This window comes from Thalia democratica, chromosome 5 (genome assembly GCF_965202585.1).
Source record: "Thalia democratica chromosome 5, ktThaDemo2.hap1.1, whole genome shotgun sequence".
Classification (NCBI taxonomy): domain Eukaryota; kingdom Metazoa; phylum Chordata; class Thaliacea; order Salpida; family Salpidae; genus Thalia; species Thalia democratica.
Genome location: NC_139169.1, coordinates 58,212,903 through 58,239,344, shown reverse-complemented (window position 1 = coordinate 58,239,344; position 26,442 = coordinate 58,212,903). Strand labels below are relative to the sequence as shown.

Sequence of the window (26,442 nt, the reverse complement as noted above, 5' to 3'; positions counted from 1 at the left end):
AGCAAAGAGTGTTTTGATAAAACTAGATTATTACAGCAGATAAATAATTATACGAATTAAATATTGTTCGGTTCAACTCTCACATATATTTCACTACTTTTAAAAACTAAATAGTTCATTAGAATTTCAAAAGAACAACTGAACAAGTTTTTAATATGTACGACATAAATACAAGCCAGCTTCTTAAAAAGTACAGTAGCCTGACACCTAGGTACGCAATTTGAACTCAGCACAAGTCTATGTACCCAACCGGTAGTGCGCACCTAGAAATTTTTGGTCTTTTATTATATACTTTAAGTGTACAAACATGTTTAAAGCCATTAAAATTTACAGATGACGACTATTAAAGCGTAATCCCCCACAACATAATAGTAAAACAAAACGTATTTGTTGCCAGAAGTCTTAAGTATTTATTTAACATAAGTATTTATGTGTTAGTATCTGTTTATTTTGTATTTTTTAAGTTGTATCTATATTTAACCCACAAAGTTTTTTATCTATCTTGTTTTTCCTTATACTTTTAAAGTATACATTGTAAATGAATGATTACTAAATAAAAAATTACTTCGAAAACATTGATAATGCTTTTATTAAATTGTTTTCAATGAAAAACATAGTTTAGAATATAAAATTTTACTCCTGCTTACTTATTATTAAGCAATTTTTGCATTTAACTGGTTGTCTTAGTAGAAAACACAACAGTTAAGGAGGAAATAGTGTGATGTTTTTAGTAGATTGTGGTTTCCATAGTAAACATTGGCAGTCGTGGATTTAAGAAATATTGCTTAACAATGTTATTAATTTTACAAGATTAATTTTTACTTATTTTGATTATATGTGTTTATCATACTTACCACAATCAAAGGTCACTTAGGCTAAATGCTTATTGCAATGTTCATTGTTATAGATTATATAAGTTTGTATGACTTTTCAAGTACTTTTTATTCATATACTTTAATCATGGGGAATACAAAGTTAAATTGCACTGTTTGTTATTTTCGTTAAATAAATAAACTTCAATATGTTTGTTTTAAATATTTGATTTCATATACAATTTGACCAATAACCGCTGTAGTGCACAACAATTAGATTAATTAAAAATAATTAAATTAATAGTTATTTTAAATACTTGTAAACTTCCTGCAGCCCCTAACAAAAATACTACGAGTCGCCACTGGTATCAATTATCTTTTTTTATTTCAGCTTGTTTTGAAAATTTGTGTAGTGTTATATACAGCTTTGCAATCATTTGCAGGTAGGGATAAATATTTTTTAAGTTAACAGTTGTATCTATAACTCAATTGCTTAGAGGTTGTGAAGCTCTATACAGCTGTATCAAAACTTCAAACAAGTAATACAGATTTAGAATTAAATAGTAAAAAAAGATAAAAGTAGGCTTGTGTTTGAGTTTTAAAAGCATTTTTGCAAAGTATACGTAATTTAAATTCAAAAAAAAAGTTTTACAATAAACTTTGTACATTTAAATACTATAAAAATCGCTCAAAAAGTTTGATCTAAGGACCTGGTGTACAAAGGAACCTTTCGGTTATCGAGTCGTACACCACATGCTTATAAAGTTTCTTACGAACTATTACACACTGTTTTTCTTATCATTTAAATATTTAAATCTTTATTAATAAAACAATCAGTTAAAAAATGAAAGAAAATAAAACTGAACGAAAATTAACTGAATTTTGTGTTTAATAATGTACTATGAATTTTGTTTAATAACATAAGAAAAAAAAATGTATATATAACTTTAAATAAAATTTTAAAAGGAGATAAACAACACTAATAGCAAACGTGTTATAGGTTACACCCTCTTTAAAGAAAGTAAAATGTTATACGCTGAAAGATTTTACGAATTTTTTTTTAAAGTACTTTGTGCTAAATAGGTAATTTTTATTTTATTTATTAGTTTAACTTGAAAAATAAATAAAAATTATATTTGAATAGTTAAATAAACTATTGTAAAACTTTTTACGAGTTTTAAAGAAGTGATTTTTACAATAACTGAACTTAACTTTTATAAATGAAAATATGAAGCTAAGTACTGTAAAACTCATACTTTTAATAAAAAAAAAACAATAATAATTTTAACAACAATGATATTAACAACAACAAATTTCTTTCCATTTAATTTTCTTTTTAAATACTTGTCTAAGTCTTAACTGTAATAATAGAAAGAAAACAACATTTGCAAACATAAAAAGAAGAATTTTTTCTTTGAAATCCTCAAAAAAAAAAAAGATTTTTTAACATAAGTTTGCTTAAAACAGTTATCTCAGCTTACATTTTAAATACTTTATTTCCTGCTAAAATATAAACATCTATAAGTATTTTTTTTTACATTTGCATGCACCATAAAGCCGGGGGAACATCATGTAAGCTGGTTTTTGACGTACCGACGTATAAAACACAAACATTAGTTATATACAGTAGCTAAACACTAGAAGGCAAAACGAGCTTCGGGTAAAAGTTCTTTAGCGAACTAATTTCGAAACTTCCATATTGAAGTATACATAAACTTATTATTTGAAAGATATTCCATACTTTTATGTCTCTTCAATTTGTTATGCCTAATTTTAAAAAGTATTACCTAAGAATTTAGCACTTAAATTTTTGATAAACTATTAAATTGATACAACATAAGAGCTTTTTTAGTTTGCTTTGTACTTCACGTTATTTTTTTATACAAAGTTTTGTATTAATTTTGAGAAATATTAAAAATATTTTAAGATCTCTATATAATTAATATGTTAACTAAATGATATTTTAAATATAATAAATAGTTTACAGAAGTTTACCATAATCATTTCAAAATATATTTAAAACATATTGCAATAACATTAAACTTTTGCTAGAAGTCTTAACTTATCTGCAAAAAGTAGAAAAACTCATAAATATAGCTGTGTTTAGAAAAATAAAGGTGTTTGTACTGAAAAAATTTATTTGTGATTAAACCAAAATTGTTGATATGTTAATTTATATTAATAACTAAATCACTTGAGGTTCCCTAACTAGTTACAAGTATGTAGGTAACCGAATCAATCGTAGATATTTTCATAAAAACTTTCCAACTTAAATTTTCTTGACAAATAGTTTTTTAAGTCAATAAAGTTTATAGAAGAAAAAAAGTGTTTTTATGTTTTTTTTTAATTATTGATTTTTCACCCAATTTATCTTAACTTACGTTAATGATCGACTAAAAACCTAGCAATTTTTTAAATCGATTAATACTTAAAAAAAAATTTAAACTTTATTTTTGTTTACATTCGTTTTAACTTCATTTTTAAAACCTTACCTCTCAAAGTTTTATTGTATTATTAAAAAAATTGTATAGTAACGATTTGAAAGATTTAAAATATCTGTATTTTATCTCCTTTTAGAAAAATTTACTGTATAAGTCAAATTTTTTAAAAATTATACCATACTGTTGTTTAATATGAACAATTGTTTTAAAGCTTTAGAAGATAAGTTTTTAACAATTTTTTTTTACTATTTTTATTTGTATCTTTCATAAATCTATTAAACTCTGCGAATTTTTACCCTTATATTTAAAAAAAAATAAAGACCGGTAGAAAACAACTGCTAACTAAGTCAAGGAAAACAACGCAATCATTTTGTAAAAAAAAAGTTTTACCTCCACCTTAAATGATTTCAATAAGAACTAAATTCATTTATTTTTAAGTTAAGGCAACATCAAGATATAATCCAAGTGTGCGTAAGATGTAAAGTTCGCAACTTAGAAGAAATACAAAACCAAAACTTTTTTTTAAACATAAGCATTAAAATTGTGTAAACAATCTAAATGACATCCAAATACTTTAATTAACTTAACTACAAACTTAAAATTATATTAACTATATTTATTATTAATTGGTTGAATTTTTTTGTTTAGCATGCTAGCAGGCCGCATTTCATGTAAAATAGAACATTTTCGCAACAGTTTGTCGTCCTCTGTTTTAGATTGAAGAAGTTTAAAATCAGTTTATAGTTTCTATGTTATAAAACTTCTAATAAATGTGTTCTTACCAATTCAAAAACCTTTAAAATGCATAAGCCTAAATAGCGAGACTTAAAACAGTCTAATACTTTTTATTTAAATTAAATTAAAGTTTTTTTTTTTAAGAAAACTTACTACACAAAAAAAAAGCTTTTATATGTTTTTAATTTGAAAAAAATATATTTAACATTATCATTTTTCCATGAGAAAATGCTTAATGTAAAAAGAAAATGTTAAGTGCTGAAGATCTGTACTTTATTTTTATAAAATAATGCGTTGAGCATAGTTGTTTTTTCATAACCACTGACCTAGCTATATACTAATTTTTTAAAGTTCTAAAAAAAATGTTGTACCATGAGTGGTTTGTATGAAGTTTTAAAAAGTTGAAGCAGTTTTTAATTCTTCAATAAAGGTAAACGATTACCTGAAAATAGTGTATAACTTAAAAAAAAACATACTTTTAGTTGATGTCCTAAGATACAAAAATACGACGTTAGTGTACCAAATATTTATAGTTTTAAATCAAGAAATTGGAAGCAAGCTGTTTTGATTTAACAAGTAAATTCGTTTTCAATGTTACTTTCAAGATTTTCGTTTAATAATCAACTACTTTATTTTATAACTACTAGTGAAAAAATATTACCAACATGAAAACTATTATCAAAAACATACAACACTGGGTGTAGTGAAAACGCTTAATTATCATCATTTTATTACCGCTGTGACATTTATGCTAAAAAGGCTTACTATGATCACCTTTGTAAACTTAATAATTCTATTAGCTAAAACATTGTACACAATTAAATATCATTATAAACACAATTACACGAATGTTGTTTGTCACAGGGTGGAAAGTTTAACTAAAAATTTTACTTTAACACTATATAACCTAAACTAGTTTAATTGTATAAAGAACAAAAAAGTATCAAGAAAACGTTAGTTTAATATCAATAAACTCATATAAAATTAGCCTAAACGAATATTAACCTTACACAAGCTTTATGGAATATTTATTTTAAATAAAAAATTGTTAAGTTGTTTAGATAAAATTTCCAAAACATAAAATAAAACTTGTATAAGTCCTTGAAAAATTAAAAACCACTATAATGTAAAACAATATTAATTATGGAAAAATAGTATTCCTAAAAAATGTTCAAAATACAACACAAATAAATATACTAACTAGACACAACTTTTGAAAGTTTATTTATAGTTAACGCTTTGTCAATGATTAAAAAACTACCCTTAAGTAGACAAAAAAAGTAAAGCAATCAATAAAAAGTTAAAAATGTTGATTTTTTTCAACACAGCCCGTACATGGGGTCGTCTTTGTTCTTCTGCATTTTTCGGTACGCCTCCATTTCCGCTTCAGTGGGTTCCATGGCGGCTTCCGCGTCTCCCCTGTTCGAATTGTACGGACGATCCCTCTCGTCCAATGAGCTCATCATATCAACTCGTCTCCTGGTGTGGATAAAAGTGGTTGAATGTGGAAGTTATAATTTTTTGTAATAAACTATGACAGTGGTTTTTAAAAAGTTAAAATTTTGAACTTTGTTTAGTTTTTTCAAAGTTATTTATAATAAAAATCTAACTTTTTCTCATCTATTTAAGAAACATACTGTACTGCACATTGAGTGTAAAAATAATGATGTTAAACTTGTCTAATTCTAAGTATTTAAAAACAGGTTGTCTAAAAAAATAATTAGAATTAGTTAAACTATTAGATCACAACAAATGGTATAATTGTAATTTTTATTTAAATATTGATACTTTTAATTAAACAAAATATTAATATATTTAAACAACAATTGGTAAAAAAAAAGTGAATTGTATATTATACTTTATTTATGTATTCATGTTAACCTTTAAATAACAAATAAATCATAAAACAAACTTACTGTCTCGCTTTTTCTCTCTTCATTATTCTGTTAACAAGCTCGTCTCTCTCTTCCTTGCTCATATCATCCAAATTCACGTTTTTATTTTTCTTTAATTTTTTCGAGGCTGGCTCTTCGTCTGAATTGCTGCTGCAATTTATATTAATAGTTAACTTTTATAATGTAATTTTTTTATGTTATTTTCCAATGCAAAAGAAGTTTCGCTCTAAAGAGCTCATCAGTACAATAAACAAATGATACAGCTTTAAGTTAAACTTTTAAACATTTTTTTTTTCAAAATATTAGTTTAAAACCCACTCAGATGAATCGCTGCTTGAACTCTCCCTTTTCCTCTTCTTCTTCTTGCTTTTCTTGCTCTTCTTCTTTTTGCTCTTTTTGTGTTTCTTCTTCTCCTTCTTGCTCATCTTCTCCCTGTGCTGCTCCACGAGCGACTTTTCCACATCGTCAATATAAACACGATCAACAACGTTCTTATCTGAAACTTCGTTCAAACCGACCTTCTGCTGCCACGTCGCCTCTTTGTTCTCCTCTTTTTCTTCCGTCTTGTCTTCCTCCTTGTTCTTCAATCCGACGCAGTAGGACATCTTAATGGTGGACTGGCAGCACTTGTACCCCCACAACCCCTCCTTCCAGAAGCTTCCCCAGCAGCAGGTGTGGTTGTTTATCCTCACATCCTCGTTGTACTTGCTCTTCGTCACTGCTTTTTCCTGCCCTGATGTTCGGTTTGTTTTATTTTTCTACTTTATTTTAAATATTGAAACAATTAACTCTTATTTTATTATGCCTTTTTTATATAAAAAAAATTGAAAATTATAATGTTGTTTTAATAAATAGTTTTTATATTTTAGAATATGTATATAGCTTTTTACTATTAACGAACTAATAAATAATAGCCAATAAATTATTGAAGAACTAAACTAAATACTAAAATAATCAAAAATTTAAGGAAGTAAAGTTCTAATAAAATAATTCAATTAACAAAACTTTGATATAATATTAACATTGATATGTTCATTATTCTACAAGCAGTTTGATAGTAAGTTTAAAAATAATTTACATTGACTTTTCAGTGAAACAAACCTTTGATGACTTTTCCACTTCTGGAATACTCGATGTAATTTTCAGTTTGCGCGAACAAAAGTTGCTTGGGAGGAGCCTCCAAATATTCTACTCCTCCGTATTTTTCCACCAGCAGGTTTTTGCGTTCCTCCTCCAATTTTGTTTTGGCTCCTGTTTGAAGTATTTGCATTGATTGAAAAAGTAAAATTAAGTAAAGCAACTACAATGATCTCAAGTAGTTTAGGTGAGTGTTGTTTTAATTTATATATTTAGTTTTCTAAATTTTAAAAACTGCTCGTAAAAGTGCATACCTAAGAAATACCAGTATAAATGAAAAATCGCAATTTAAACTTAAAGTTTATTAACTCAAAAAATAGTAGTCGAGAGGAAGATTACTGTAATGAATTGATGGGTATTTCCATGAGGAATTTATAAAATTTGCAACACAGATCTTTTATGAAAAATACAGACTTATATATAACTAATCTATTAATTAATTAATTAATACTTTAAGTCTCATAAAGGTTAGTTTACAAAAATTAGCCACAAATATTTTAGAATTTGTAAGGATCAAAAACATACTGCAATAATAATCCATCTTAATTAGTTGTTTTTATAGAAAATAGAAAGCTAATATTTACGGTAACATTTAGAAAAACATTGTTATAAAAATGTTAAAAAAATATTTGAGTATAGACTATTTTTTTATAGTTCAATTTAACTAAATCGCACTAGAGGTTACACAATTGACTTAAAATATGTTGCCAACCAAACAATTGTATAAAACTTCATAATTTTTTTAACAAACAACAAATTAATTCTTATAATAAGTAGATTATAAGTCAGTAATTTTTTTATCTCATTATAAGCATTTTTCTGGCGTTCTGAAAGATCTCTAATACGCAACTAATCTACAAGATCTTTAACATATTAAAAAACTAATTGTTAACTAACTCACATAAATTTTTATCAAAACACCTAAACTTCACCTTTGAAATTTCTCTGCAGCAGCTCCAGCCTGGTGGGATCCGACTGCAGGTGCACGTTCTGGCCCCTCTCCTCCGCCTGCCACGCGAACATCTGCGTGTTCGCCATCGCCTGCGTGTCGCCCGTGTACCTCACGAAGTTGTCGCCCGCGAACTCCAGCTCGTGCGCCGACTTGCCCAGCATCTCGTACGGGTTCATGCGCATCGTCCTGTGAAAGTGTGCTTGAGGGTCAGATAGATGTGGGTATAGAAGATAATGTCAACTGCGAGCTCGATAAAAAGAATCATATTTTTTATTATATAATAGTAATGTTGCTTATTTTATTCGCACAAAACAAAGTAAGTGAAAAAGATGGTTTAATGTTAAACAAACTAGACTTAAACTACAATCGAAGACAAATAAACAATAAGAAAACAAGTATCTTAGAGCTAAGTTTAGCGAATATATTGTAACTACTTGTAGTAAAACAGTTTTATTTGTTTTTACCAAAATATGTTTAAAACATACTTTAAAGCAATGTGTACTTTTTCTACTATTTTTAGCTTACTCGCGTATAGTTTAAATTCATAAAACAAACGAGGCACCTGGTCTTGGGGTCGTAGTGAGCCGATGACAAGTCCAAGTTCCTCAGGTACTTTGCGGTGTCCTCCCTGATCCTCAGGTTCCTCACTGTGATGCGGTGCTTGCTGTCGAAGTTGGTGCCCGGCATGTCGACCTTGTCCGCGTACTTGTCCTCGTCCTCCTGCATGTCGTCGTCCAGCGCCTGTGTGACGTCATAGTGTTTAGAATGTTGAAAATTATTTTATAAATTATATACAGGGTTGCAAAATTTTTTTAGCAAATATTCTCCAGGTTTTCAAAAGTACACATTTTTGGGTTTATTTTTAGTTTAAATTCAAGTTTAAAGTAAAAAACTGTGGTAAATATTATGTCAAAATTGAAAAAATATTTGAAAGCTTTTTTAAATGTGATTTCTAATAAAAAAAATTATGATGACAAATTTTTTATCTATATGATAGATTTTTTGCGTCAAATCGAAAATTTCCTATTTAACATATAAAAGTTGTTAAAATTCTAGGTTTTTTTTTAGTTTTTTTCAAACTTTCACAAACTCCAGATTATTTTTAGCCTAAACTGTCAAACTCCAGGTTTTTCAAGGAATCCAGGTTTTTTGGAAAGCCTTATATAGTGCTACTTCAAAAAAATTTGATTTTATTTATTCATAGTAATCCTTTTTTGTGCTTTACTTATCAAGATGCATTATTATTACAGCACCAGTTGGGACTCTACAAACTTCATTAGGGGCTGCTACAGATAGCTAAGATAGTTTTTATAGAAAGATCTTTTTTAATACTAATTGGTAGACATCTTACTTTATTTTATTCATAAACTTAATCTTTTTATAATTAACTACATACCAAATGTGTTATTAGAATCTACTCCCTATAGCTCTGCATATGTATATTACTAACAGTAAAACAAGTTAATGTAAACTAATAAAACAGAGTAAACCATCTCTTTTTTAAGTCCTTATTTTATCTTAAACAACTTTTAATCATAAAAACTCAGAAAATCCAAGAAAAAAATACTATAACAAAGAAAAGCTTAAAATTTTAATATCAAGTTTGTTCTATATTTTTAAATTTAATATTTATAATTTTTGATTTAAAAAAAAAAAGAGTAATTATACTACACTTTTTAAATTATCAAACTAAAAACCGAATCATTTTATAAACTTCTAGAAATTTAGATAAAAACTAAATTCAACAGCCAAAATAACAAATTCAAAATACGAACAAACAGATCAACCAACCTTATCTTCGGTGATTTCCCCTCTGAGCAACTCCTTGTTCAACTTGTTCGCCTTCACCACCTGCTTGGCCACCTCCACCTTGGCGTACTCGTCGATGACTTCCTGGTGGTTGTTGGGGTCGTACCCGTTCCACCGGTCCCGCTTCCCCTCGAAGTCCAGCTTCAAATTTGGTTGCTGGAGCTCGTCGGGAGCGATGTTGGTGTTGGTGAATTTGGCGCCTTTTTTGCGCGGTCTCTGTGAGGTTTTTTTTTTGTTATTATTTATATAATAATATTCTTTTTTTAACACAATGGTTCTAAATTTAATTTTCCTTAGCTTATATAATAGTTTAAGTTTATTTTTTCACTGATGATTTATAACTTTATTTTAAAGTTTAAAATAACCTAAAATCAGACTAAAAATGTAACTACAGGATTAAGGGCATAGGGGGATCCACCTTGACCTTTACAAGTTTATCTTATTTTGTAGAGTTTAATCTGAGCCTTCAGACATTTTTAACCACTTGAAAAAAAGGAAGGCGCAAACCAAAAACGAGAAAAAAGACTATTTCACTAAAAGTCTATCTTCTTAATTTTTTAACCAATTTTCTTCGAAATTTCACAGGAAGTCCATATAGCTGTTATTAAAATCGATTTAAAGGAGTTTTTTTTTAATAAAAGTGAAATGTTAAAAAAAAAAATTTTTTTTTTTAATTTAGCTAAAAATTTTATATTTTTTAAATTTAAAATCGCAACATTAAAAATCTTTTAAATTATAAGTAATTGAAATTTTTCAAGAAATTTGAGGTCTTCAGCTCAAAAAATGAATATAGATTTCGGTAAACTTATAAATTTCCGAGAAAAAAATTGCGGTCTATATGTTTGTATTGGAAACTTTTACAAAAAAAAATTATTTTAGAAATTAATTAAATTTTTATATTCTATAAAAACTGGCTTGTAGTTTATTATACTTTCAGCTTTCATACATAACCAAAAAAAAATTTTGGACCCCCTATGGCCTTTACTAATTGTAATAACAATGTTTATTTACTAAAAATTTTAGATGATATTAAAACAAAAATCACCATTTAGCACAAAGCAATAGTTTTGTTAGCAACGAAAATTAACAATCTTTGAAGAAAACTTCAATAAAACAACAAAAAAATTTGATAAATTAAAACAAACAAAAACCTACACATAGTAGCTTTATAACAACAGTACACTTCCTAACATAAAAAAATTCAGGTAAATTATATACAATAAACTTAAAATTAATTAAAAATTAAACTGAAACAAGAGACATGCAATATAAATTAAAGTTTGCTTTTAATGAAGTTAGAACTTTATACAACACTACTTGGATTTAGTTTTAGAAAAAAAATCATTTTTCTACTTTGATAATATTTTTAGTTTTAAGATATTTAACACTAAAAGTATAAAAAATTAGATAAAATGATGTTATGTTTTAAAGTTGGTTTATAGTGCCCTTTACTCTGTAGGCAAACTAGAGAAAAATATATACTACATAAAACAGACATTACTTGACATGTGTTTCGGACTTGATTGTTTTTTATGCACCAAGTCTTCTTCAGAGTAATGTCAATTCGGCGCGAAACTAGTAATTGCATAAAAACTTAGTATTATGACGTAACAATCTATTAGTCATGTTGGATTATTCATTGCCCTCTTCAAAAGTTCAAAGCTTTTTGATACAAAATTTTAAAACATCTAATTTACAGATTAGTAGTTATTAAGTGATGGTTGGTAAAACTTAAGTGAAAAATAAAACAAAGTTGGTAAAAATATAATAAAAACACAATGAAGTAAATTTTAAAACTTAATATGAAAAGTTTATTTTAATGTTCGTATCTATATAATAAAGTCAAAAAAGTGTGAAGAAGCTCACTATAAAAAAATGTAAAGCTAATTTACATTTACTAACAACCATAAAACATATATTTATTATAACTGTTCAAAAATATAGGTTAAAACGTTTGCTAACAAAAGATCCTAGTGAAGTAACTTCACTGGAATATAAATAAAAACAAATTGTACAGTAATCTTCCTTTATTGTACCAACATATGTTTATGTGTGTTAACAAATCAACACACTTCAAGTTGGTTGTTAATGGAAAGAATAACTACTGCACAATTTGTTTTTTAATTATATTTATTATATTCATATAGTTAGAAAGATTACAACTTTACAAAAAAAAATCTGATTTAAAAAAATTTCTAAATTACTGACTTTCTTGACTAAATAGCAATCATATAAATAAAATTGTACATATTTTTAGCAGTTTTAAACGTTGGCTCAGCACTCATATAATTAAAAGCAAAAACTTGCAGTTAGTTTTAAAATTGTATTTGCATTCAGAGATTTGTAAAAACAGTTGTACAATTATTTCAATGTCTTACAACAAAATCTTTAAACAAGTTTTAAACTAAACACTTCTCACGAAATCATTTTTTTATAAACAATCTTAGTCTAGAAAAACCACATTTCACTTAAACACTTATTAAAAAAAATGTTGGTGTATTACTTATTTTAATACAAATCTGCTTATTTAAAAATCTAAAAGTATAACTATAAATTAGTAGATAAGATTGAATTTGAAAAATTTTATTACATGTCAAAAAACATCAAACAATTAAATCTAAAACAAAACAGCAGACCAAAAGCAATCAATCAAAAAACAAGTATACGTCTAATAGATAAAAAATACTTACTTCCAGGCAGTCCTTCTTCTTGTGGCCCATGGAGCCGCAGTTCTCACACGCGCCCTTCCTAAACTTGGTGGCTACTTTCGCGTTACTGGGTATTCCCCTGTTGTACCACTCATTGTTGCCGCTGTAGTGCTTGGCCTTCTCCGGCTGACAGCGCTGGTGTTTGAGTGACGCTCTCTGCGTGGGATCAACGTACCAGGGGACAGTGGATATGTACTGTGGGATATGGGGGTTGATGTCCCTTTAAAAATATTAAGTTCTAATTTTTTCTAATATGAACTTAGTTTATATTGCTAATAAATTAACCAGCAACGGTTGCGTTAAGAATGCAACATTTTCTATAATTTATAGTTGAAACAAAGCATTGCAACATGAATTAGGAACAAAAGTTAAAAAACTTTTTACAACAAACTTTACTTGTTTACTTTTAAAAATAGTAGTTGTGTAAACTTAATTTTTTGTGGTTAACACTAAAATTTATTTAAACTCAAATTTTGTGACATTAGTAACAATTTATTTTTTGAAGATAAGCTTTTTGTTACTAGATGTCAGGAACTTAGCTTAAACAAATCTGCATTGCTCCAACTATCTTTTAAAAAATAGTTTTGAATTGTCTTTTTTATTCTCAGTAACTTAAATTATCTGAAACTAAAAGCAAGAACCTTTAAAAAAAATTGAATCATAGTACATAAAAAAAGTATTGCAGATTTATTCAACCTATGTCCCTCTTAAATGCTAATTTTGTTTGAGTTGAGCAATCTAGACAGAAGCTTTAACAAAAAAAATGCAGACCAACTAAAAAAAAATCAGCCAATTTATTTTTTTAAATATTGTTCCTAAGCTGCCTATTTAATGCTTCGAACCAAACGATATTTTTTTCAAAAGTGATTTTCAAGTATTTTTATTTAATTTTCACCACAAGCTAACAAACTTGAACTTTTGTGTTGCAAAGTCACTCCAACTAGGCTTATTAAAATTAACTTTCTTAAAATTATCCAAAGAAACCACATACATTATAAAAGATAATGAGTTTCTAAAAGATCGTAGGCTGCATTTGTAAAACAGAAAAATAAATCTATATAAAATATGACTTTTTTCAAGTTTTAGTTTTTATAGAAAGCTTAGTTAATTATATGTTTCTTTAATAAGCCCTTCTAGTAAATCACAGAGGTAGTTTTACAAAAATATAGAAACTTTTGTTTTAAAGTTGTAAAGTTTGTAACTAAAAACAAATTATACAGTAATCTTCCTTTATTCTACCAACATATGTTTCTGTGTTGTAAATTAAATAATTTCTGTTTCATTTTAAATATATATTTTGTTGTGTAATTTAGCTTACTTATTTATTTTAGACTTAATAATTACAAATATCATATAGTTTTATAACAGTCGGATTTAATGTTAAGTATTTCACATATTAATAACTATTATCTGTAGAATATATCCTATTTTAATGAAAACATATATACGCCTACTTTATTCTATGCTTCTATTCTCTTATTACAGTAATTATTTTTTACAGAACCCAGTTGAAGTGTGTTGATTCGTTGACACACAGAAACATATGTTGGTAGAATAAAGGAAGATTACTGTATAATTTGTTTTTATTTATATTCCAGTGAAGTTACTTTACTAGGATCTTTTGTTAGCAAACAATTAAAACTATATTTTGAACAGTTAAAGTTTGTAACTAAATTTAAAATACTCTAAGGATGCTAAATGTGCATAATTTTAAAATTTTAATAAACATGTGTAATACAACGTCTAAAATTTTGAATCTAATATACAACTTAAAAAATTTCAAAGGTACCACATGCATTTTTATGTGAACAAATTATAAGGCTAACATACAAGCTATTTTATTAAAATTATCAAAAAAAAAAAAAAAAAAAGCATATATAAACACTTCATTATCTTTTATTTGTGCTTAGTATTTAAATAAGAAAACAAATGCTTGAATGATTGTATTCTTTTTTTTACTTAAACTTTAATCTAAACATATATGTTAAAAATACAAATAATATATTTTATGTAAAAAAGTTTCAAAATTTAATAAGTATAGTTTGCTGTAGATGTGCTTGTAGTAGTAACTATTTGCCATACACAAGAGGTATTAATAATACACACTTATTTTTCTTCTTTAACTACAATTTTCAATGGCATTGGAAAGTTTTACAAAGTATAGAAACTTTAAAAAATATACATAACTTTAAATTTGTTTATTTGTAATAAAGGTAGGCAACATGTCATTGGTTCCTGCCCGCCAAACAGTAGGTATGCAATGTATTTTTTAGCTTGAAAATTATATTTGAAAAACAAACAAAATTTTTACAGCAAATATTTACAGCAAATATTTTAAAGTGTTTTCTTAACTTGATCTTTAAGACACAGTAGTGTTTTATTATGATAATTTCAAAACCATAACTTTTAAGGTGTTTTAATTTTATTACATAAATTGAAGAGCCCTAAAGTCTGATCATACTTCTTAAAATGAATTTTTTTAATTATTTGGATATGAAATTTTAGTTTAAAGCAAACAAAGGTTTGTACCCTTCAGTACTCATTTGGCACAATAACTATTAGCATTTTACAGCTCTGGTCTAGATCATAAACAGTATTTTAAAATCTTTGGGTATAAACTGTATAAAAACTGTAAAATTCTATTTTAAAACATTGAAAATTTAAATACGTTTTTTGAGAAATGCTTCTTTTTGTTGTTCAATAAAACATACTTAATTTATTTTATTCAAAAAGTACTTGTTGTTACTTAAAACAAATTTGTATTAAGTTTATTTATGCCAAAATATTATTTAACTTTTATAAAAAGACTTATAAAAAAATCACTAAAAACAAAATTGTCAAACAAGTGCTTAAAATATAAAAAAGGGAGTATTTTTTATTGTGATCTAAGGATTTTAAATATTCTTATATTTTAAATAAAATAATTGATATGCTTGAACTGTCATTTTTAAATATGTAGGTTTAAATAAAAACAAAAGTATTCAATAAATTCTTAATAAAAATTCTTATACATCTTTTACCTTACCTTTTCATTAAAAAACACATGTTTTCTTTTATAGTACTTTTACATTTCATAAAATCTATGACATTATATAAAAAAGCTAAACATTAGTTATCAAAAAACAAAGCCTAAAAAAGTGATAACTTCCATTCAACAAATACAGCAATTATTGATATTATATTTTATGTTGATAGTTTTTATATTGATATTTTTTATCTCACTTACTTTCCTTCTTCATCAACCTCTGCTGGAGCATTTCCAAGCTTTCTTTGTTCTTCTAACTCTTTTTTCTTTTTATATTCTTCTCTGGAAACCTTGACAGGCTCTTCACCCTTTATACGCAATCTGTCTGATTCTGAGAGTACTGGCTTTGCCACCTCTTTTGAGAAGGGTTTTTCTTTATACGACATACTTTATAAAATATTTATTTAAATAAGCTTTAAAAATGAGACATATGAATTGTTTATAATAAACAATTATAAATATTAATAATAATAAAAAATAGTAGATCATAATAGTTTTTTTCTTAACAAAATGTATAAAAATAATAACTGCCTAGAAAAAAATTAGCTTAAAGTTAAATAAATAAACTAAAATATTTAAATCACAAAATTTAGTAGATTTTAATTTAAAAACTTGCATAAAGTAAAACTTATTGTTTAGATTATTAATATATATAATAGTTATGATAAATAATTAATTTTATCACAAATTTTTATAATTTATATCTACTCAGAAGAAGACACTTTGAAATCACATAACAAAACTTAATGGCATTAAAATTGTATCTATTAAGGCCATAGGGGGTAGGACATGTTTTTTACAAGTTGATCTTATTTTATAGAGTTTTTTCTAAGCTTCTAGATGCTTTTTATCCTTTTAAAAAATATCAAATTATTTTCTGAGATATGACCAGTCAAAGTTGGGCCGCATAATAGGTTCCCTATGGGAAGGGAAAATTAAAACAGCCAAAAAAGACTATTTTATTTAAAATCTATCTCCTACATTTTTCAAGCAATCTTCTTCAAACTTTAAAGTCTAATTTTTATACAATAACAAAAAAATTTTACTTTGGAATTTAAAAAAAATTTGTAAAAATATTATTTTTTTGAAAAAAAAAAACTTTTTTTTTTGTGATAAAATTTTATTTTTTAAATTATTAAAATTCATAAGTAACGTTTTTTCTTTTTATTATAAGGAACACTTCCTGAAAATTTGAAGAAGATTGCTTGAAAAATGAAGGAGGAGATAGATTTTAGTGAATTTTAAAATTTCAAAAAAATTTGACCCCAAAAAATTTGCAGTCCATACGTTTGTATCGGATACTTTTTACAAAAAATATAATATATCAAAAGTTAAATGTTAAATGATATTTATTAGTTGTATAAAAACTGACTTGTAGTTTGTATTTAAAGCTTTCATATAAAGGCCAAAGTTAATTTTTGTAAAAAAAGTGTTTTAAGAAATACGTCAGATACTTAACTAATGCTTAAGATCAAAATATTTTTACATGACTAAAACACTTAAAAAGTTTAGTTTGATTTTGTACATTCTAATTATTATTCAGTTTTGTTTATCTGCTAGGTGTGATGTAGTTACTCGTATAAAGCCATAGTTTCCACATTTATATGAGACAGTCCAATACAATGACTCAGGTTTGACATTTAAAAAAAATGTTTATTCTTTATTCAGAACTCTTTTTTTTAATACTGGTAACACTTTCTTTGTTTGTTTAGTTGCCAGAACTTAAGTATAGTGTAAATTTAGCTGTTGTAAATATAAGATTTTTTTATAATTTGATAGTTGAATGTTTGGTCTTAACAAATTATGGTTAAAAAAACAGTTAGACTTCATAAGGCACTGCTTCAAATGGCTCTATTAAAAGGAGTTGAGAAAATACCACAACAAATTACAAACATTTTTTCCTTACAAGTATTTTCTATAAGTACTTTTAATAAAATATGTTCCAAAGAATTTTTACTTTGTATTCAATAAAAAATAAAAAAACTTTGTTTGAACTTCATTAGTTGCTTTTTAAGCACATTACAAGCTTTTTTTATACTAAAACTTACTTGCTTGATTTTTGCATAAGAATTCTTTTGAAGAGGGGAGTAAGTATTAATATTTTTCAAATAAAATTGACTATAAGTTCTTTTTTGGTAGTATGGATCACATAGATGCATTGTTGATTTTTTCTTTTCAATAGAACTAGTAATCACTTGCTTGGAGATTTGAGGATTTTTAGTTTTAAGGCTTTAACCACCTAAGATTAATCTTACTTTAAATTATTAAGTTAAAATTTGCAAGATCAAAACTCAGTGGTCGAAACATACACAAAAAAAATTATTACATGTGACCTAAAACTTCTCATTTAGAAGTTAATACTTTTGTTTATTTTTCAATAAATAAAAGTTAATTATTAGTTAGGCAAGTAAAGTAATACATACTATGATTTCATTTTTAAATGTTGATAACATCTTTTTACAAAAGAAATAATCATAATGTCTTTAAAAATGTATATATAATGTACAAAAAAGAAAAAATAATATGAATGCTCCCAACTATGGTCAATCAATTGGTGTGGAAAAAGACCTTTTGGTCATCAAGTCTTACACCATGTATTTTGTAAAAAACTTTGATAAGTTTTAACTAGAACTTTAATAAAATTTAGCTTTAAAATCAATATAAATTAATTTTGTTTTTTTTACTGAAATTAAATAAAGAAATTAGTTATAAAAGAAAAAAATGGTGTGCACTCTTTTTTAAACCTATTACTGCCAATATTAACTATGAAAACCATAGTCAACCATGGGCACCACACCCTCTCCTATCAAAGATTTCAATTTTTAAGATCATATACGTTCTTATTTTTCTTGTTGCCCTCTCTAAAAGAGCAACCCTGAAAAATGCAATAAAAAGTCAATAATAAATTAGAAAGGGAGAAGTGGTAAAATTGCTATAACTAATATATTTTTCCTTTTATATACGTAAAAACAAACATGAGTATAAGCATTAAATGTAGACTATAACCAATTCTAATAAGATATACATACATATGTGCTTATAAGTACAAAAAAGCAAAAAATATTCAGTATAATCTTTTACTTTTTTTATGTAAATTACTCAGTTACAATAACCAGTTCTCCAATTAATAAATACAAGATACATGTAAGAGAATTAAAATAAATAAATCACACTTGTTATGTACAACTGTATCTTTTTTTTATTAAAAAAAAATAATAATAAATAAATTAAGTAATATATCTCACTTAAAAGTAAAAACAAACAAAATTAGTTTTAACTATACACATAATCAAAAAGTTTTGTTACTTATAAAATAAACTTACAATTATTTATAAAGATCTAAAATAATTATAATCATACTTAATTACAAAACTCACATGAAAAATTTAAATAAAATAGTTAGTTAATGAAAACTGCAAGTTCAAAAACTATAACCAATACCAAACAAACTCAGCTCACACCCAGTCAACACACTGCCTTTGATTAGTCTTACAAAGAAAAATAGAGAGTAAAAACGTAATTAACCAAGAAATAATTTTTTCTGATATTATATAAAACAAAAAAAAAAATTTGACTTTTGTCTGATTGATTTTTGAGTAGAATTAAAAAACTACATGTAAATAACTTTTTTGAACATATAATGGCTTATTTCAATGAAGTTGTTGAAGATAAAAAACTTATTACCATATTTTATTCTTTCTACCGAAAGTAATTCTTATTTAGTAACAGGAATATTGATTCAATAAACATTATAAAATTAATATTTGATTGTTTAATTTAAACTAGTTACTTACTAGTATTTTTGTAAAATTTTACAATTTAAGATTTTCAACATTCTAAATAAAAGCATATCTTATCAACATTCTAAAACAAAAAGGAAAGACAAACTTTACTGTATTATAGAGTAAAATAAACACATTAAATCTAAAGGTACTTTCTTAGATTTAAATATTTTTTGAATCTTTTTACTAATAACTAATCATAGTTACTACAAAAGTTTTCTGCAGATCAGATTAAAAAAACCTCTTGATGCATTAAACATTTTATTATAAAAGCAAGCTTAATATAGCCTGTTTTCTACAAGTTGATTTTGAGCTAAAATTTAATTCGCGAGAGAGAAGTATCTGTTTGGCGGTCGGATTTTGTCAGTCGATCGTAGTTTGACGAACTCTCTAAATGAAGCATTATTATTAACATATTTGGTTTTACAAACGCTAGTCTTCTGATATATGTAATCACAAACAGTATAGCCTATACCAAATACATTTATTTGATTTTTCATTGAATACTCAAGTATAATGCTTGTAGCTACTATTATATACATAATGTTAGATAAAACATTTTTTTATAGTTTCTAGATATTTAAATAAATACTCCAACAAAAAGTAAAATATAGATAATTTCTAATAAAAGTGAGTAAGTAAAGCTTAAAATAGTTATAAAAAACTTACAAAACTATACACTATTAATCTTAACTTGTTTTAATAGCAAATTTAAATTTCTAGTAGTGATTGCAACTGTTGAAGTGGGCAAAAGTTAATAGATTATGTAATCGTAAAAAAAATGTTATAAAATTACATTATAAACACTAACTGTAAAATAACAAACGATACACATAAGCTATCAAACTTAATGACACTAATATAGTTCACAAAAAGTAGATCAACCTGATAAGTTTTTGATTTGTCTACTTGATAGAAGTAAGTTAATGAAACATTGCGCTAAACTAAATATATGTTCTTTTTTATTTTACGTAGTACAAGTCGGTTTACATTCAAAACAATTTTGATAATAATATTGTTTCAAAGTTTATAAAAATTTTATGTAAACATTCTTTTACTATTTACAACTTAAATAGTTTCTAATTAAATATGAGTTTTTTTTAATACCAATTGCTTATAAAATATTAAATAAAGTATTTTCAATCGTTGAATTAAAAAAAAACCTTTTTGAATAAATTTTTTTTAAACGCACTGAAAGCTGTTTTTAATTACTTAATATAGATGCATTAGATTCTTAATTGACTTAACAATAAATGGTAATAGTCCGAATCCGAAGTTATTAATCTGTGTAATAAATAATATATTATATTTCAAATAAAATAATTAAAGTTTAATTGAGTTATAAATCAAGGTAAAAACAAATTTAAATTTTTAAAAACTATTTATTTTCAATTGATCAATAATATTGTTCGACTATCACTTTTTAAAATATATTTAATCACTTTATACTTCTACATTAGTAACTAAAATTATTTATAGTATGTTTTAAAGGAAAAAAAAAATTCGAAAAGGTTTATACAAAAAAAAAGATCAAATTTAACTTACTTAATATTTTGTTTATAAATTTAATTTATATAATAAAATAAGTTATTTTATTTTTGAGAAATTATGAATAAAGTTCTGTGATATATTATGAATGCATATACGACTTCAAAATATGTGTTAGGTTAGGTCTACAAACTAAATCATAGTGTATCAAAATAATACTCTAAAACAAAAAGTCTAGCATTATGGTTTAGGTTTAATCATTGTGTTTTATTATATTAAACATTGTAACAAGTTTATCCTTTAGAGTAAATAGAACCAAAACTTATTAGTTGTTACAATTAAGTTTAAAGAAAGCTAAATTTGCATCGATTGATAATAAAAAAAATTTAAAAAAATATGTATTTGACTTAAAACTAGTTACTAAATAATAAGCGCTAAAGTGTAATGATTCTTACCAGGGGCGTGTTTTGACTGGTTTCCTGTGAACCCCCTGAAAAAAAAAAGAAAAAAGAAAAAAAGATTCTTAGAATAACACTAAAACGTTGTTTATTGACTTTGTTTTGGTTATTTGATAAACTTTGAATAATGAATGTTGAATTTATAACACTGAAAGATTAAAAAGTTTCCTTTGTAAAAAATGCTCTTTTTTGCCCAGCTGAAATAGATTTTAAATAAAACTTCAATTGTGACGTCATAATAGGTAAAAGTTTTAAAGTAGCATTTTCTTTCTAGGAAACTTTTTACTAAGATGCTTTAGTTCCCACTATAAATTGTTACTTAGCGTAAATAACTTTTCATACAGTATTGTTTTTGAACTAGTAAGTACAATTTTACTTAAAAAAATATCCAATATAATCACAAAAGTTTTATTTTGCTTAGTTTAATTGTATATAATAATGTTGTGTGAAGCTTTTGTGTTATGCTGTTATATGGTAATGTTGTGTTTATACTTAAGCATTTATATTATTTGTTTATGTGTCAACCAACTGGGTTTAAACCTTGAAAAATTCAATTCAGAGAGTTTTCAAAATCATCTTTAGACAACTATACCACATGGCAATTTGTTCTTTTATCATTCAATAATATTTCAATATTTTTTATTTAAGTTGTTTTATTTTTGTATATCTTTTAACTCAGAAAGATTTCAAAATCATTTTAAAAATTCCTGCACCATCAGACAAACATTTAAATATAATTTAAAGATATTTCAATTTAGTTGTAAAATTTTAAACATTTTTTGGTTATTACTTAGGATGATGTTGCACCGATATCAAGCTGAAATTTTATAGTGTTTAATATCTTTTTAAACCATAATTTTAGGCTTAAAATCAATAATTTATGCCTTGTATGATTAATCTAAAACTATACTTCGTTTTAAACAAGCTATATAAGTACATAGTTAGAATTAAATTCATTTGTTATAAACTAAATAAGTTATTGTATCCTTTACTTTATTTTAAAAATAAAAACAATTAAATATTTAAATTAACTTTAATTTAAATTAATTTTGATAAATAAGTTTAGTTTATGTATTTCTAAGCCTATAGTTATGGTAAAAAACAACATTGAATTAAATATAGTTTCAGCTTGATACTGGTGCGACATCATCCTAAGTAATTACCCATTTTTTTTAGTGAAATTCAAATTTTCATAGATTAAATTACTTGAAAAAATAATTTTATTATAAATATATTTTTTTCCAGCTCTTTTAATTTTAATTTATCTAAACTTAGTACAGTATAATAAATAAAAATATATAATATTTTTCCATTACTACTTTATATGTTTTTTTTTATTTCTAAGCAGAAAAAGCATTTTAAACACAGAGTTTTTCGGCTAAATATTGTGTACTTAACTGGCAGTGCATACCTAAGAAATACGTACTTAAGCAGTAAATTAAGAACAAAAAAAAAATTGTGAACACCCTTTAAAAAATGTCCAGACACGCCCCTGATTCTTACTATAAACTTTAACAAAACTGAGAATATTTTATTCGGTATTTTTTGATTTTTCAATGTCATCATCAAGACATACGTTATCTTTTTGATCTTTAAACTGAAAGAAGGTAAAACAAAAAATATTTTTTTAACAAATTAAGCACTTTATTTTGTAATTTATGTTTAAATTAAACTAACTTATCAAAGTAAATTTTTTATCAAAAAAGTGTAACTAATTTTTAGTTGTTTTAAATCCTTTAATAGTTTACGTACTACTAAAATTAAATATATAAAATTGTTAAAATATGATTTTTCGATAATCTTAAGTTTATTGTAATACTTGTTGCTGGTAGCTCTCATCATATTTTTTTTTTGTTCTAGTCATTTCTGTTATGCATTGGGATTTATTCTTTTCATTAGAGCGACAAACTCTGAGTAGCAAAATCAGAAACAAACTTCTAACGGTCTTGAGATTTAACGAACAAGATTTCTTTCAGCTTTTTTTTTTTTTTCCAGAAAAAAAGTGTAGTCATTTTAAAAGAAGATGGTAGTTAGCCTAAAATTTGACTTTATTAATTTCATTAATAGATTAATTATTACTAAAAAACTTTTAAAGATTTGCTGTTTTATTATTTAGTTTTTATTTTTCAAAAAAATAGTCTTTTTAAAATAAAAACTTAAGACAGTTTAAAATATTCGTACTATTTTTTTTTAGTTTGTTTAAACTTATTTTATGTTAAAAAACATTCTAAACAAATTTATAAATTTTTCAAAATATTGAATTATCTTAAAGTGAGTTAGCAACATTTTTTGAGACTACCTTTGAAAAAAAAATATTTACAAAATTTTGATAAAACTAAATAAAACTAGAACAAAATCATAAGTTTACTTTATAAAAAAAACTACTTCGCTTATAAGTAAGTAATTTATCTATGAGTGCTTTTTAAGTAGCTAAGAAATATTTTTTTTTTGCTGCCCTTTATTTTCAATTAAATATATATTTTAAGTTATGAGAATTAAATTTTATAAAACTTTTTTTATTTGTAAATGTTTAAATTATGTTACTTTAATTAGATATGAGTAGATGCTTTCGTATATATTTGTCATACTAATTACACCTTTAAAATAAATATTATGGCATCAGTTTTTGAACTACTTGTACTATATACTTTGTTTTTTTTTTAAATTCAGTTTGTAGAACTTAACAACTTTTAAATAAAAGCTGGTAACAAACTTTAAATTTTATTTGAAAAATGAAAAACATTAGTTTTTTGGAGGGTTGTCAAAAAATGTATAGAAACCAAATTGTAATATGTTTGAAAAAATAGCAGTTTTTGATAACCTTTTATTTTTTTTCATAATTTTCTATATAAATTGTTTTTGTATTAGCCAAAAGCTAAAAACTAGTCTTAGTTTTATAAGTCAATATAAACATAAACTTGAATAAACCAACAATAAGTAGATGGCCTGCATATGTGTTCTTCCTGAATTATCAGGAAACCCGTGTTTGAACCAGCAGCATGGAAGAACATTTGGAACAAATCGGCCAAAACATTTCGCCCGAGTGCATTCTCAACATACTCGACCAGTTCAAGGGGCTGTTCACCACCATTTCCACCATGGAGGACAGCGTGGCGGCGTTCTTCAGGTCCATGGCGGAAGGCGGGTTCTCCTTGTGTAACGAATCGATGCAGAACAAGATCGCGGAGGAGTGCCAGACCTACCTGGAGAGCCTCCGCACGCTCATACAAAAGTACGAGCGGCACGAGGACGTGTTTCATCTCATCATCGCCGAGAACAACTTCAAAAGCGGCGGCTCGAACGAGGTCGTGACCACCAACTGCTCGGTGTTCCGCGAGCTGGTAGTTCTGGTGAGGAGGCATTTTGAAAGTGTGGAGAACAAAGAGGTAGCCAACAAAAGCAACTTTAGAAGGATGAAAGGAGGCTTAGACGTGGAAATATTTGAAAGCTTTGAAAATTTACACACGAGATTTTAGATGAGCAAAGTGACACAGACGTGTGCTGCATTTGTCTCTTGTGTCGATTATTTGGGCGAAGTGTAATAATATTGCCATGTAAACACAGGTATCATTACGAATGTGCTTATTTACTGTTTGAAACATCTACAAAGTGTGCAATTTGTAAAATAAATTTCTTTAAAAACGAAACTTTAAATCTGACCTTTAATGTCGATGAGCTTGATTGAAAATTTACTTTATAAATACTTCTTTAAATTTACACAAAATTTATTCATTTAATATTATCTAAAGCTCTTGGAGAACTGAAATGTTTTAACAAAATAAAACGCGTTAAACAGTTAAGCATCCTTGTACGTTGAAATTTAAAGAAAGAAAAATTGAACAACTTTACATAAACAAGCTCTCAATTTTTTGATCATTTGATTTCTGTTGTATTTCATTTCTTTATTAAAAAACAGCTAAAATAAATTAGAACATAACCTAACAAATAATTGTAAAAATATAACTGCAATATGTTGATAGAGAAAAAAACAATAAAACTAAATAAGTTATTCACGACGGATAACTTGTGCAGTAGTTAATAAAAAATAAAAATAAGAAACTATACAAAAATCTTACGTTGTAAATTTGTTGTAAAGCAAAGCTATTTGTGCTAGTTTCAAACTACTATCAAAGAGTGCATTTTTAATAAACTAAAAATATTTCCTTATTTATTTTTTGAGGTGTAGTAATTGTTAAAGACTTTATATTAAGCTTAGGTATAAAAATTGTAAAAATGCTAAGAAAACATCATTTAGAAACTACCTAGGATAACTTTGTTTTGTAGCTGGTTAAAGGTAGTTTGATATTCGGTAAGTTTGTCAGTTGCTATTAGAAAATTCTAAAGTCAATTTATCAAATATGTTTATAAAAGTTAGCAACTACGTATAACAAACAAAACTAATTACAGTTTGTTAAGTTTACATTTACCTTTTACAAAAATTACAAACTTTCACGTTTTTTTATTTTTATTTGAGTTTTATATTTATCATCTTAAATCTGTTTATTAACACTTGGGTTGGCGTTTATTAAATGTTGCTGTTGTTGTTGTTGTTGTTGTTGTTTTTTAAAATAGTTGCTCATTCATAGCATTAAGACGTGGTATTTTTGAACCATAGTTTTCAACAAATCTGTACATGTAATTGTAAAAAGAAGCATCGCGTAGCTTGATGTCTTTACCGTTGATTTTCTTTAGTTTCGATGTAAACTTTGTATTTTGACTTGATTGATAACAAAAGCTCATTGTTTACATTTTCAGCTTCTATTAATGTTATTTACATTAAAAACTTTTGTAATAAATAATTTCATTGTTTAAATTACCAGTACCTGTATAAACAAGTAACTTACCGGTAAGAACAATTTCGTTTTGTTCATTTGTATCAACAGTTTCAAAACGGGTATTAAGATTTAGCTGTAGTGTAGTATATATTTGTATTTTTGAAGTTAGTTTTAAGTATGGTACGAAAGTTATACAAAGTTATACTACATATAAAGATGGTTGTTTAAGTATTTGAGATGATGTTGGAACGGAAGAAAAATAAGTTATGTTATACTATATATTTATTTAATTCTTTCATAACTTTTTAATGCAAACTCAGTTTCGGTCAAAGACCTCGTCTGTGCTTATATAGAAAATTTTATTCAAATACAATCAAAGCACTGACGAGGTATTTTACCTAAACTGAGTTTGCATTAAAAAGTCT

General features: G+C 25.7%; 1 protein-coding gene across 2 annotated transcripts; it reads right to left on the bottom strand.

Moving 5' to 3' along the window:
* Positions 1-5,193: 5,193 nt before the first annotated feature.
* On the bottom strand, positions 5,194-15,922 carry LOC145837123 (pre-mRNA-splicing factor SLU7-like). Of its 2 annotated transcripts, none has more exons than XM_082944891.1 (9): positions 15,716-15,922; positions 12,472-12,709; positions 9,764-9,997; positions 8,535-8,713; positions 7,953-8,158; positions 6,985-7,134; positions 6,202-6,616; positions 5,905-6,033; positions 5,194-5,467 (listed from the first exon to the last, which is right to left on the bottom strand). In XM_082944891.1, exons 1-9 carry the CDS (start codon positions 15,898-15,900, stop codon positions 5,308-5,310), a joined length of 1,896 nt encoding a protein of 631 aa, XP_082801017.1. In that variant the 5' UTR covers positions 15,901-15,922; the 3' UTR covers positions 5,194-5,307. The 2 variants fall into 2 exon arrangements, with proteins under 2 accessions (XP_082801017.1, XP_082801019.1); XM_082944893.1 differs by having other exon boundaries at positions 5,905-6,030.
* Positions 15,923-26,442: the final 10,520 nt, after the last annotated feature.